Source organism: Aspergillus welwitschiae (genome assembly GCF_003344945.1).
Source record: "Aspergillus welwitschiae strain CBS 139.54b unplaced genomic scaffold BDQ94scaffold_8, whole genome shotgun sequence".
Lineage (NCBI taxonomy): Eukaryota > Fungi > Ascomycota > Eurotiomycetes > Eurotiales > Aspergillaceae > Aspergillus > Aspergillus welwitschiae.
The window spans coordinates 1,026,232-1,038,614 of record NW_020798702.1 but is presented as its reverse complement, the minus strand read 5'-3'; the positions used below and the strand labels follow the sequence as shown (position 1 = coordinate 1,038,614).

Here is a 12,383-nt window from a genome sequence, read left to right as displayed (position 1 = left end):
ATTAGAAGTACTGCTTTGCTGTGACGGAGTTGTTGATGCCTAGGGTAACTGTTAGGGCTACACTTCAATATATATATTCTCCGCCACACTGTCCGCTTCAATATTCCCCCATACAACGGCAAACTCTCAGTCCCACAATTATCAGTAGTCTCACACTTCAACATAGCAATAACACGAGAACTAAATTGGCTGACCTTACATAATTACTCTAGATCAAGCAAACGACTTTGCTGTGCGGAGAGCGAGATAATGTGAGGGTCCGTGCACTTGTACTAGGCGGTGTAAACTATTAGTCGTATACTATTATATACTATTATTAACTAACGTTCACTAGTTAATCTTGGAAGTGACAAGTAACCGCCAATCAAAATTGAACTTCATTGTTGGAACCAAGCCAGCCGCAGTTGGGTATTTGTAGTCTAATCAATCAGATCTGCCGCTAGAAATCAAACCGGAGGACGCCTTCGCCAATTGACCCCAAAGATGACACCAAGACAAGTGATGTGTACAAAGAACACAAAAGAAAGAAAAAGAAATATAGACATATGGAATGATAGCGATCAGTGGGGAACTTGGCGGTCGGACGGTTCCTGTCACAGCCCAGGAATTCGGCCCCTCCTTGAGGTAACCAACCAAGCCCCTCTGCGATAATTGGTTCGGGTTTTGTGTTTTCGTTCGGATTTTAATGCACGCGTCCATGTAGATACGTCATAGTCCCGCGTCGGCACCGTGTTCAATGAGCAGTTTCATCATGTCTGTCCTTCCAGTGATGACAGCTCGTTGGAGCGGCGTGTAGCCCGCCCGGTCACGGACATTCACCGAGATGGGGTAGGTCATGAGCAACAATTGAAGAGTGTCAATTGTGCCGCGCGAAATGGCGATGTGGATCAAGGGTTCGTCCGCCTCGGGATCACGGCTGGACAAGGAACACCCTGAGGCGATCCGTTGATGTGTGTCGGAGATGGTGCTCGGCACGGAGCGCAGCATGGGGTCGACGTTGGGCGGCGACGGCGGAAAAGGATAGTAGACATCAGACTCCAGCCATCGCATCGCGTTCTGGGCGCTCGCTGTTGCGGCCATCGCCGAAGGTGACGCGGAGGTCGGCATGCTCGTGACAGCCGCTGTAACGTCTTTCGTTTTATCGAAGCAGTTGCTGAAGTCGTGGTCCAGGTCCGTCGGCCAGCTCAGTCCATCGCCTAGCATCTCCTGGTCTGGGGATGGGAAGTATGTGCTCGGAGCTTCGCGGGGTCCAGGCGAGACACTGCTAGTACTGACTTGCGACGAGGCTCGCGTGGGACGGTCGTCCACGTCGCTGGTACTCGCGCTCGTGCTGATGCTGCCGCTGTTGCTGTCGTTGGGGGTGGAGCTGTTGCTGTTGATGGCTTCTTGAAGGTTTTTGACTTGACTTTTGAGGAGCTCGACCTCTTTGGTGCGGTCGCGCATGTTTCGGCCTTGTAGACAGCGTTAGCGATGCTATTCGCGAACCACGAGTAGGGGATGTACTCACGGTATGCCCGTTGTGCTAGACGGTTCTGAATTCTCCTCCGCTCAGCGGCATCCGGGAGATCCTCCCAGCTCTCGCCTGGCTTCATCAAGTCGGTGTATGAATTATGTTTGGGACGTCCAGACGGCCGTCGAGTGTCGACGACGACGGGCAAAGTAGTAGTCCCGTTTGACCCTACCAGAGGGTGTTGCTGTTGCTGTTGCTGCTGCTGTATTTGATTCATTTTTTCCTCCTAGTTGTTTATCCAGACCAGATATGAATGAAAGAATTGGATGTAGATATACATACTGAAGAGAGGTACAGACGGTAGGTACCCGGCCCACTTTTAAACTTTGTCCTGCCCCGGAATCCCAGACCACATGGCGATTTTCAAAACTAGCCAAGACGGGCGGCGGCATGGCACGCCTCCAAGTCACCCCGGCAAGGCTGGCTTGTGGTTGGGGGCTTCAGTCTGGTAGGACCACGTTACGGAAAAAGCCCTGCACTGATCCCACCCTCACTCGCTTGCGCGCGAGACAAACCGTCGTGTCACAGCCCCCTCCCCTTTATTTTACCATCTTTCATTACCGAACCACTTGTCCCCCGCACTTCCTCCACCAAAAGTCAACTGCAGGAAATCCGTATTACCACTCTAAATCTGACACGAAGTTTCACCGTGGCTTGAGTTAGGAGGACCAAGCAAACCGGGATCTTCGTCAGCAATGCAATATCGCAGTTCGAAACAGGTGTTAGTTCAAACCTTGCAACGCTAACCTATGAATGTTGCGATCTAAGCCATGTTCTACCGTCGTCTGGTTTGTTTCAGAATAGGTTTTCGCCCCAAAAAGGTTGGAAATCCTTTGGGTGGGATGGAACATATCAATAACGTTTTTGGGGCGATAAGTGCGATGACAACATTTACTACTACTCTGATTACTACTCAAATGACGATACTTCCCCGGGCATAATCCAAGCATCCTATGGTGATGAGTTGCGTTCCTGATCTTTGTTAGTATTACTATTAGAGTCGTTCCTCAGATCTTCTTTGCTTATTGTGTGAGACGTTCCACCCACGTGGTTTCCTTCTCTCGTCGCATGTGTGCAGGGATCAGACAACGTGGCTGTGGAATACGGAGATCGTATTGGGTGTCGTGTTGCATCTTGGATGGATTTGCTTCAGCTGGAAAGGAAAGTCTATACACACAGTTGGATGGCTGGGCAAGTTTGGGGGCCATGAAGATGTTTGATGGGCAATTAGAGTGGTTGGTGCTTCAGCTGGGAATGATGCCATGACGGATGCGTGATGCGTAAACACTACCGTACTGACATCTTCTTGAACATGGTTTCACTGGCGACCAGCAGATTCTAAAGGAAGGGGATAGACTACATCTTGTGCTATCAAACTGACGGGTTAGACCTGCATATTTCCCTGCGTACTGCATACAAGATAAGAAGAAAAAAGCAATAGCAACATTGTATAGAACTGCCGAACCCCGCACCCTGGATTCTCTTCACAAAAGCAAAAAAGGTGTTCCTTTCCCTTGTAACCCATCGCCATGTGGCGCCATGTGCCTAGAGCATGCATTCTCCGATGAACGCCATCGCAGACCCAATCACCTCCTCCACACGGTCTGCAGGCCAGATTTCTTCATCCTTCGGGTGGATCTTAGTCTTCATGCTAGTACTCCCAATCTTACTTCCCGTTCGCACAAGCGAATCCTCCTCTTTCTCCTTCTCAACGCCGCTAGCAAAGATACCTCCGTTAGAATGACTAAAGTCATCACTCTTCTCCTCATCATCATCACCACCAATTAACAACCCCGCCCGCTTGAACACCTCCACAGGAGGCACCGTCACTCGTCCAGCCTTAACCACATACCGACTCACCAGCACAGCCAACACCATCTTGCGTAGCTTCTCATCCCTGAGCACCGCTGCGGGCCCTCCACCAAGTAGATCCATCTCCATCATGCCCCTGTACACATCTCCCCGCAAGAAATACGTAACCGTCCACAACGACCGCTGATCCCACGCCAGGATCCGAGATGTAACGCAATACCGCTGAAAGGGGCGGATCTCGCGCAAGAACCGCGCCTGCACGGCAGCCAGCATGGGCATTCCGCCGGTTGCTGCCAAGGCCGGCCCCAGGAGACGACTGAGGAGGCGGGCGCGGCTGAGGTCCGCATCTGTGAAGAAAGTGCTGTTGCTTTTGTGTAGGTTCAGGTCGATTTCCGGCAGGGGGCAGTGGGTTTGAGTTGTGTGGGGGCGGAAAAGGCTGGGTAGGGCTGGATAGAAGAGCTTTGGGTTGCTGATTGGTTGCGGGGATACGAGCTCTTTGGGTCGTGGAGCGTTGCGCGAGAGGCGGGGTTGCAGGATTCGGTAGAGGGATGGGAGGAGTTGGAGAGAGTATGTGAGTGGGAGGGATTTGGCGTTGGTTAGGAGGAGGAGGATGAGGATGGGCACTGCAAAGATGAGGAGGATGGTGGGCATTGTGATTGCGTAGGGTTGTTCGTGTTGCTGGACTTGCGATGGGACGGGATGGTATGAGGTAACATGAATGAATGAATTTAGAGACTGAGTTTGGAAGGATGAATATGTAGGTTGGAGTAGTTAAAATGTGTAAATTCTAGGAGTTGACTACTTGGGTGATTACTACGCTGGTGGTAGTCAGCGGGTTAGTAGGCGTCCTCAGGGCTTATTCACCATTTCTGACGGGAACTGTTTACTGGGTGGTGAGTAAGAACTAAGAAGTGGGAATTAGGAAGGACGAAGGCGTACGATGTGAATGATGCTAATTTTGGTTTATAATCTGCAGCTAGTGGTAAGCGATGAAACAATGCAAGACAAACACGAACCAACACTGGATGCTTATCGGGGAAAACGCCATGTGTTTGACATTCTCTGATCATGTCGATCCCCCGTGCAGACGGTTTGGTCGATGTTGGTGTTTCATCGTCTGCCCATCTGGTAAATTATAAACAGCTTACTGTCGATCCCTATATCCAAGGCATGTTCAACCAACATCTTGTTGTTTATAATTAACTTTACATAATCTTTACTAACAATTTCTATGTCTAACCCTTGATCTGATACACTCAAAATCCCGTCACCTCGAAACACCAGTCCTCACTGTCTGGCTGCTGTCCCTTCTGGATGCCGCGCATGATGCGGGCGAGATCAAGCAGCTTTCCCTCCCCGGTCCCGCTGAAGGCATACTTTTCACCTGTTGACAGTCGATCGATGGAAGCAACCGGTACCGCGGCGGCGGCAGTGCCAACGGCAATGACTTCATCCAACTCGCCCAGTGAGGAGAACGGGAGCTGATGTGAGATCTGTCAGCCCACCGGATCCACAGAAAAAAATGAAAAAATAAACTCAAAACAAACTTGAAGAAACCTACAGGCGCCTTGTCCACCTTCCAGCCCTCTCTCTTGGCAAGGAACTCGAGACTCGAGCCGGTGACGCTCTCGATCGCGTTCTCTGACTCCGGCACGACCAGCACATCCTGCCCATCCACGACCTTGTGACCCAGGAATCCACTCGTGGCAAATTCCTCCACGAGGGAATGGGTCTCACTGTCGAGATGTAGCGTGATATGATAACCCATCTTCATCGCCTTCCCCGCATGGCGCCACACCGGGGCGTAATTCCCTCCGACCTTAAACCGACCCATCCCCCTGGGCGCCGCCCGATCAAACTCTTCGCACACCAAGCCCTTGATCCCCTGCATCCCATGGTACGCCCGCGCCGGGTGGCAGTAGACCGCGAAAATGGTCTCCTCACACGGACCCAGGGGTAAGCCATCCGACGCGCCGAACAAGACTGGCCGGATGTACAAGAACCCCTCCGCGTCGACGGGGGGTACATACTCAGCGTTGGCAGCCACCGCGAGGCGGATGCACTCGAGAAAGAGATGCTCCGGGACCTGGGGCAGACAGACAGCGGCAGCAGAGCGGGCCATGCGCGCGGCGTGGAAGGTGGGTCGGAAGACAGCGATAGATTCTTCTTCCTGCAGGGAATCACGACGGCGGTGGCGGCGGCGCACAGCCTTCAACCCCTCGTAGCATTGTTGGCCGTAGTTGAGGCCCGGGCAAAGGCCGGAGATGGAGATCTGGTTTCCTGTCACCAGTGACGGGGAGGTCCAGGATTGGGTGGATTGGTGGAAGCGGAGCTCAACGTGGCCGTTGACAGGAAGATGTTTAGTCATGTCCAAGTTGGCCCAGTCTAAGATGTTTGTCATTAGTCTAGGGATTTCGATTGTGTGCATATTGGAGGCTGTGGTTGGAGGAGGGGAATGTGGGGGATTCTTTTAGTGCTCACCAAGGTCCGCTTTGGGCGCGGGAGGGAATGGCGAAAGGGATCCCATTGTTTCTGGTTGGGTGTATTAATTGGGGAGGGTGTGAGATTGGTAAAGTTAATTTGGGAGAAGGATGATGATGAAGATTGGATCCTGTTTCCCGTTCTTCTTTTCTTATATATCTAAGATCCTTGAGAAACGTCTTAGTCGGGTAGAAGTCATCAATCTTGGGGGATGTAGGATGATGTTGGGTTACTGTGGCCGTAGTAAGCAAGCACCCAGTAAAGCTGCCGGTGGCTGTGGGTACAAGCAGTCAAATCCTTAATCAATGGCCCATGATGATTGCACGTGTCTAGTAAGCTAAGGAATGGGGGTGCAGATGTATTACTTCGTGTTCTGGAATTAGCGGTTGAACGTTCGTGATCCTTCTCAGCAAACATATTAACCATAACACTGCCCTAGCCCAGCCTTTGGGTACTCTAGCATGCAATAGCCTGACTAAGAGCTAGTGCTTTTAGTAACTAGTGGACTATAATCCAATTTCGTCAAAATTAGCAGTCCTGTGTTTCAGATCCAGTGATCCAGAACAGTGAGCGTATGATTCTTAGAGGATTACTGTAGAAGGTTAGGCTCATCGCCACCCACTCTATCTTACGCTTATTTCTTACTATCCGAGTCTCACCACCACGTTTTTTGCATAGTTTATTTCCCGGCATATACTGCTTACTACGCACTAAGCGCACTGCATAGTAAGTTGAACCCCTTCCAGAACGTCACGAGATGTTTCCGGTGCGTAGGCTCCCACCCACAGCCTCTGTGGCAGGCAAGCAAATTGCGAAACAAGCGTAGCTAGATCATGTAGGAAAAGACCTGTATCTCTCCACTTCATGCACATAGAATTTTCTACAGGGGTAGCTCAACACCATGGGCGCTCAAGCATCCAAATGTCCGTTCGACGTCGAGACGGGGTTTGGCCCCGCCGCCGACTGCTACGACGGCTTCGACTTTACTTTGCTGTTCGAGGAGTCTATCCTCACTCTTGTGCCTGCGGGCGTCACATTGTTTCTTCTGCCGTTGTTTCTGTTGCGGTTGCGTAAAGAAGAGAGAAAGGTGGTGGAGTCGTGGCATCATGTGGTTAAACTGGTACGTGAATCATCCCCTACCATTAAGAAATGACAATGGGAATAATAACCTCGTGTATCATAACAACTAGGCTGGCTGGTTTGCTCTATCCACAGTGACACTCGTGCTGGTAGCCCTAACCGCTAGCAAGGGCCCCACGACACGGACCTCAATCGCGGCGAATGTTATTGTTTTATTACTGGATATTGGACTCGCGTTTCTCTCGCATTGGCAACATGTCCGCAGTGTACGGCCATCAGGGCTGCTGGTGCAGTACCTGGCTCTGACACTAGTATTCGATATCGCGCGTTGTCGCACCCTTTGGGGGGTGCAATCGGCTGACAAGCTGGCCATTGCGCTCAGCATCGCCATCGGGATCAAAGCCGTCCTATTCGTCCTAGAGGCGGCCGAAAAGCGCGGCATCCTGCTACCCAAGTTTGTGACTCTGCCTTTCGAAGCTACCGCTGGCGAGTTGAATCTGTGGTTCTCATGGTGGTTGAATCCGATCTTCCTGCGGGGTTTCAAGAAGCAGCTGTCTATGGACACATTGTTCGATGTCGACCCCAGCTTGAAAGCAAATGACAAAGAGGAGGGTGATACCTTGGCTGAAATGTGGAAGTACTGTAAGTGTTTCCTCTATCCACACTTACTAGACATATTCTGACCACCCTCAAGGGAAATTCAAGCTCCGCAATCCTCCCCTGCTGGTAATCTGTCTCGTGCATGCCCGCGTGCCGCTGTTGAAGTCCATCCTGCCACGTCTCGCCCAGATCGCCTTCACCGTCGCCCAACCGTTCATCCTGCAACGCACGCTAAGTTACATACAAAACGACGGGTACGAGAACAGATCGTCGGTCGGCACGGGGCTTATCGTCGTCTACGTGATCGTCTACATCGGTATCGCGGTGACGACTGCCCTAGCGCAGCACTGGACCTTCCGGATGATTACGCGTATGCGCGCAGGGCTAGTCGACCTGATCTACCGACACACGCTGGAGATGGTTCCCACGGCGCTCGATGGCGCCGACGCAGTGACACTCATGAGCACTGATGTGGAGCGCATTACCAGCGGGCTTCGCACATTCCCAGAGCTCTGGGCCAGCCTTATCCAGATGGGCATTGCCATCTGGCTTCTGGCGGGCATGCTTAACCTGGCTGTGCTCGGCGCCTCCGCCGTCGCCGTCGTCTCCACTGGCCTAGCCATCTGGGTGGCCACCGGCGCAGGTATCGCCCAGAAAGCCTGGTTGGACCAGATTCAGTCGCGCGTCGCCGCGACAGCCAGTATGCTGGGAGTAATGAAGGCGGTCAAAATGACGGGGCTGACGCAAGTGCTGGGCGACAAGATCCGGCAGCTGCGCGAGGAGGAAGTCAAAGCCTCATCTACATTTCGGTTGATCTTGGTGAAGCTCGTCACCCTATCTAATGTTTCCGAGGCCATGAACCCGGTTGCCGCGTTTGGACTATATATCCTCTTACAGCGGTTCCAAGGCTACGCGATCATGGATACGGAGCTGGTGTTGACTTCCTTAGTGCTCCTGCAGTTGCTGCTCGTGCCGCTGGCGATGCTGATTGACAGTCTCGCGGGATTTGTGGGCGCACTGGGATGTTTTCGCCGCATCCAGGATTATCTGGGCCAGGAGACCAAGGTCGATGGGGAGAGTGCTCGGGCTGCTACTGGCGGGTCTAGTAGTAGTAGTGAGGTGGAGAGTCTTGCGCGTCGGGACAGACGGCGAACGATTCCTAGCTTGGTCTTGCCGACTATCGAGGTGGCCGAGTTTCGGTTTAGTTGGCTTTTGGCTGATTATTCTGGGGAACAGGGACGAGCGTCCAGATTTTTGGGGGAGGAAAGAGGAGTTGGTGGAGGAGGGAATGGGCCGGGCAATGCGGGTCGTGTCGTTTCAGGTGTTGGTTCGATGAGATCCGCACGGAGTCGACGCCGACGCATTGTCCCTGCGCCGGTGATTGAGTTTAAGAAGGTGTCCGCCGGGTGGAAGGACGGGATGGTCGTACTTCAGGACATGTCATTCAAGGTGCCCCGAGGTCAACTAACGATGATTGTTGGGTCCGTGGGATCCGGCAAGTCGACGCTGTTGTATACCCTCTTGCGCGAAACCAAGGTTTATGCAGGCTCGATCATCGGCTCTCTGGACGAAGCGGCGTTCTGTTCTCAGTCACCTTGGGTGATCAATACCACGGTCCAGCAGAACATCACGGGCGACTTCGCGCTGGATCCCCGGTGGTATGCGACTGTGGTGCAAGCGTGCGCGTTGACCTTGGACTTGGCGCATCTTCCCCAGGGAGACCAGACCATTGTGGGGAGTTCGGGCATCGGCCTAAGTGGTGGCCAGCAGGTGCGCATCTCCCTCGCCCGTGCCATCTATTCGCGTAAGCGTACGATTGTGCTTGACGATATCCTGAGCGGTCTGGACGCCACCACAGAGAAGTACATCTTCTCCTCGCTCTTCGGACGTCATGGACTTCTCGCTCGGCACGGGGTCACGGTCATCCTCGCCAGCCATGCCGTCCACTTCCTCCCCGAAGCCGACTACATCCTCGCCCTGGGGCCCAAGGGCACCATCGTCGAGCAAGGCACCTTCACCGATCTGGCCAGACGCTCCCACGGTGGGTATATCCGTGGCCTGGAAGTCCGCGAGCGTCAAGCAGCCCACCACAAGCCCCAAGAAAGCAGCGCCACCCTCGAAACCATCCCCGACAACGAATCCCAAGCTGTGCTCCCAACCATGGACTCAACTGAAATCCCCGCCCGCGATTGGTCAGTGTATGCCTACTACGTGCAATGTTTCGGCTGGCCACGTATGGCCTTCTTCATCTTCATCAGTGCGATATTCGGGTTCGTCATCGTCTTCTCGCAAGTATGGGCCGAATGGTGGGGAAACCACAATACCCAGCACCCCAACGACAAGGCCGGATATTACTGGGGCATCTACTTTGTACTCGGCCTCATGGCCACTCTCTCCCTCGTCACCGGGTGTACCTTCTTCGTCATGGCCCTGGCGCCACGCGTGGCCCGGACCATTCACACGAGACTTCTTCAGACGGTCCTACAAGCCCCGATGGCCCTCTTCTACACGACGGACAAAGGCTCCCTAACGAATCGCTTCAGCCAGGACCTCGAACTCATCGACCTCGAACTGCCCGTCTCGGTAGTGCAAACAACCATGATCCTCTGCATCATTCTCGCCCAAACCATACTCATGGCCGTCACTTCCAAGTATTTAGGAGCCGCTCTACCCTTCATCTTGGCCACCGTGGCCGCCCTCCAGGTCTTTTACCTTCGCACCTCGCGCATCCTCCGTCTCCTCGACGTCGAGGCCAAAGCTCCGCTGTTCTCCCACTTCCTGGAAACCCTGTCCGGGCTCGTCACCATCCGAGCCTACGGCTGGCAGGATTCGTATACGCGGCGGAATCTGCATAAGATCAATGAATCGCAGAAACCGTTCTATGCGTTGCTGTCGGTGCAGCAGTGGCTCGGGCTGATGCTGGATCTTGTGGCGGCGGGGATTGCGGTAGTACTTGCCACGGTCGCGGTCATGACGAAAGGATCGACAGATTCCGGGTTGATCGGGCTGGCGCTGATCAATATCGTGGGGTTTGGTAGCGCTATTAAGAAGCTCATTGTGTTCTGGGCGCAGTTGGAGACGAGTGTTGGTGCGGTGAGTCGCGTGAGGTCCTTTGTTGGCCGAGTGGGGAGCGAGCATAAAGATGGTGAAAGGGATGAAGGGAGTGTTGGGCCGAATTGGCCTGAAAGGGGAGAGTTGGTGTTTGATGCGGTTGTTGCCTCCTATTCTTCTTCTGGTGATAGCGAGGATGGGGAAGGGGAGGGGGAAGGTGAAGGAGAGCCGGTATTGAAGGGAATTTCGCTGCGGATTGAACCGGGTCAGCGAGTTGGAATTTGTGGACGAAGTGGCAGTGGGAAGAGTAGTCTCGTTGCTACACTATTTCGAATGCTGGAGATGGACGCTGGGAGGATTCTGGTCGACGGGGTGGATTTGGCGTCGGTCAGTCGCAATCTCGTGCGGGAGAGGATTATTGCTCTCCCGCAGGATGCGTGTCTCTTGCCTGGGTCAGTGAGGTTCAATCTGGACCCGAGGGAGGAGAGGGGCGAGGAGGAAATCGTGGATGTTTTGCGTGAGGTAGGACTTTGGGAGGTGCTTTTGGAGATGGTTGAGGCGGAGGAGAAGAAGGATGAGGTTCAGGAGAAGATTGCTGCCGCTGGTGACACTCCCCCTCCCGTTCCTATCAAGAACAGCGATGTCCTCAACGCCCCCATGCCCACCACCGCCATCTCCCACGGCCAACGCCAGCTCATCTGTCTCGCCCGTGCTGCCCTCCGGCGCTCGACCATCCTCGTCCTCGATGAACCCACCGCCGCCGTGGACGTCGAAACCGATGCCATGATGCAGCGGATCATTCGGTCGCGCTTCGCCAGCCATACCATTATTACCGTCGCGCATCGACTAGACACGATCATGGACTTTGACCGGATCGCCGTGATTGATGCAGGTCGGTTGGCCGAGTGGGGCACTCCCAAGCAGTTGGTGACCGGAGACACCTTGTTTCGGAGGCTGTATCGGGATATGCATGGGGAGGAGGATGAGGATGAGGCTTGTCCCGCCTATGAAGATCACTACGATCATAACGAGGTGGATGAGGAAGATGGCGACTACAGCTCTGCCATGGAGACAAGACCTTCGGCGGAGAGTCAGGCGGGGACGGTGGTTGTCGATGAGCAGCAGAATACTTGGATTTGATCGTTGTACTCGTGTTTTCCAGTTGGTTAGAGCGTGGTTATGATTCTTGTAATCCTATTTAGATTAGTGTATATTTTTATAGCGAATTTAGTTTTCATCATGGCTATATAGAGACCCAAGACTTCACTTGTATAGTACGGACGTGATTCTACGTAAGACTCTCAACGTCTATACGCAGACACCGCATAGATAAAATGTCGACGCGCTAAATGCTAGACCAAAAACGCTATACCACGTCTGTCCAGCCTGGCGACGAGGAAATATGTGTCCCAACAGAATACATACTAGTGCGCCTACGATAAATTCTAGTTAGAAGAAATAATTTTCTGCTTCTTTTTGTGGTGCGAAGCTCAGTTCGGAGGGAGTATGTCCCCAGCTAATTCTGGAATCAAAGTTCCGCTCAAGTCACAAGAAACCTATGAATGAGAATACAGAGATCGAGTTGTCAAGTTACACTCGATAGAATGAGACTGGTTGTTCCCATTGCGACGTTTCAAAGTTTATCGCCCCCAATCTGTCCTGTCTAAAAATTCCCCGGTCTGAAAAATTCCTACCCAGCAGCACAGCCTTCAACGTTGGGGGCCGAAGACTCCGCCATGCACCAAGCTTGAATAATAGTATAGTCAGGAGGTAGTCATCATCATCATCATCATCATCACATTAAGTTTTAGTATAAGCTCATAATAAACTCCATGAATCAGCAAAGTAG

General features: G+C 53.0%; 4 protein-coding genes across 4 annotated transcripts; 1 reads left to right on the top strand and 3 right to left on the bottom strand.

Annotated features, from left to right (window-relative positions):
* Nucleotides 1–708: 708 nt before the first annotated feature.
* On the bottom strand, nt 709–1,727 carry BDQ94DRAFT_186037 (uncharacterized protein; the record flags this gene model as incomplete). Its single annotated transcript, XM_026775040.1, has 2 exons — nt 709–1,451; nt 1,508–1,727. The coding sequence occupies 2 exons, from the start codon at nt 1,725–1,727 to the stop codon at nt 709–711; spliced, it is 963 nt and encodes a 320-aa protein (XP_026629053.1).
* Nucleotides 1,728–3,055: 1,328 nt separating this feature from the next.
* BDQ94DRAFT_158187 (thioesterase family protein) lies at nt 3,056–3,973 on the bottom strand (the record flags this gene model as incomplete). Its single annotated transcript, XM_026768901.1, has 1 exon — nt 3,056–3,973. One exon carries the CDS (start codon nt 3,971–3,973, stop codon nt 3,056–3,058), a length of 918 nt encoding a protein of 305 aa, XP_026629052.1.
* A 589-nt stretch (nt 3,974–4,562) lies between these two features.
* BDQ94DRAFT_186035 (aminotransferase) lies at nt 4,563–5,849 on the bottom strand (the record flags this gene model as incomplete). The annotated part of the gene is made up of 3 exons (XM_026775039.1): nt 4,563–4,803; nt 4,884–5,707; nt 5,804–5,849. The coding sequence occupies 3 exons, from the start codon at nt 5,847–5,849 to the stop codon at nt 4,579–4,581; spliced, it is 1,095 nt and encodes a 364-aa protein (XP_026629051.1). The 3' UTR covers nt 4,563–4,578.
* An 855-nt stretch (nt 5,850–6,704) lies between these two features.
* Nucleotides 6,705–11,674, top strand: BDQ94DRAFT_186033 (uncharacterized protein; the record flags this gene model as incomplete). Its single annotated transcript, XM_026775038.1, has 3 exons — nt 6,705–6,923; nt 6,994–7,525; nt 7,578–11,674. The coding sequence occupies 3 exons, from the start codon at nt 6,705–6,707 to the stop codon at nt 11,672–11,674; spliced, it is 4,848 nt and encodes a 1,615-aa protein (XP_026629050.1).
* Between the last annotated feature and the right edge of the window lie 709 nt (nt 11,675–12,383).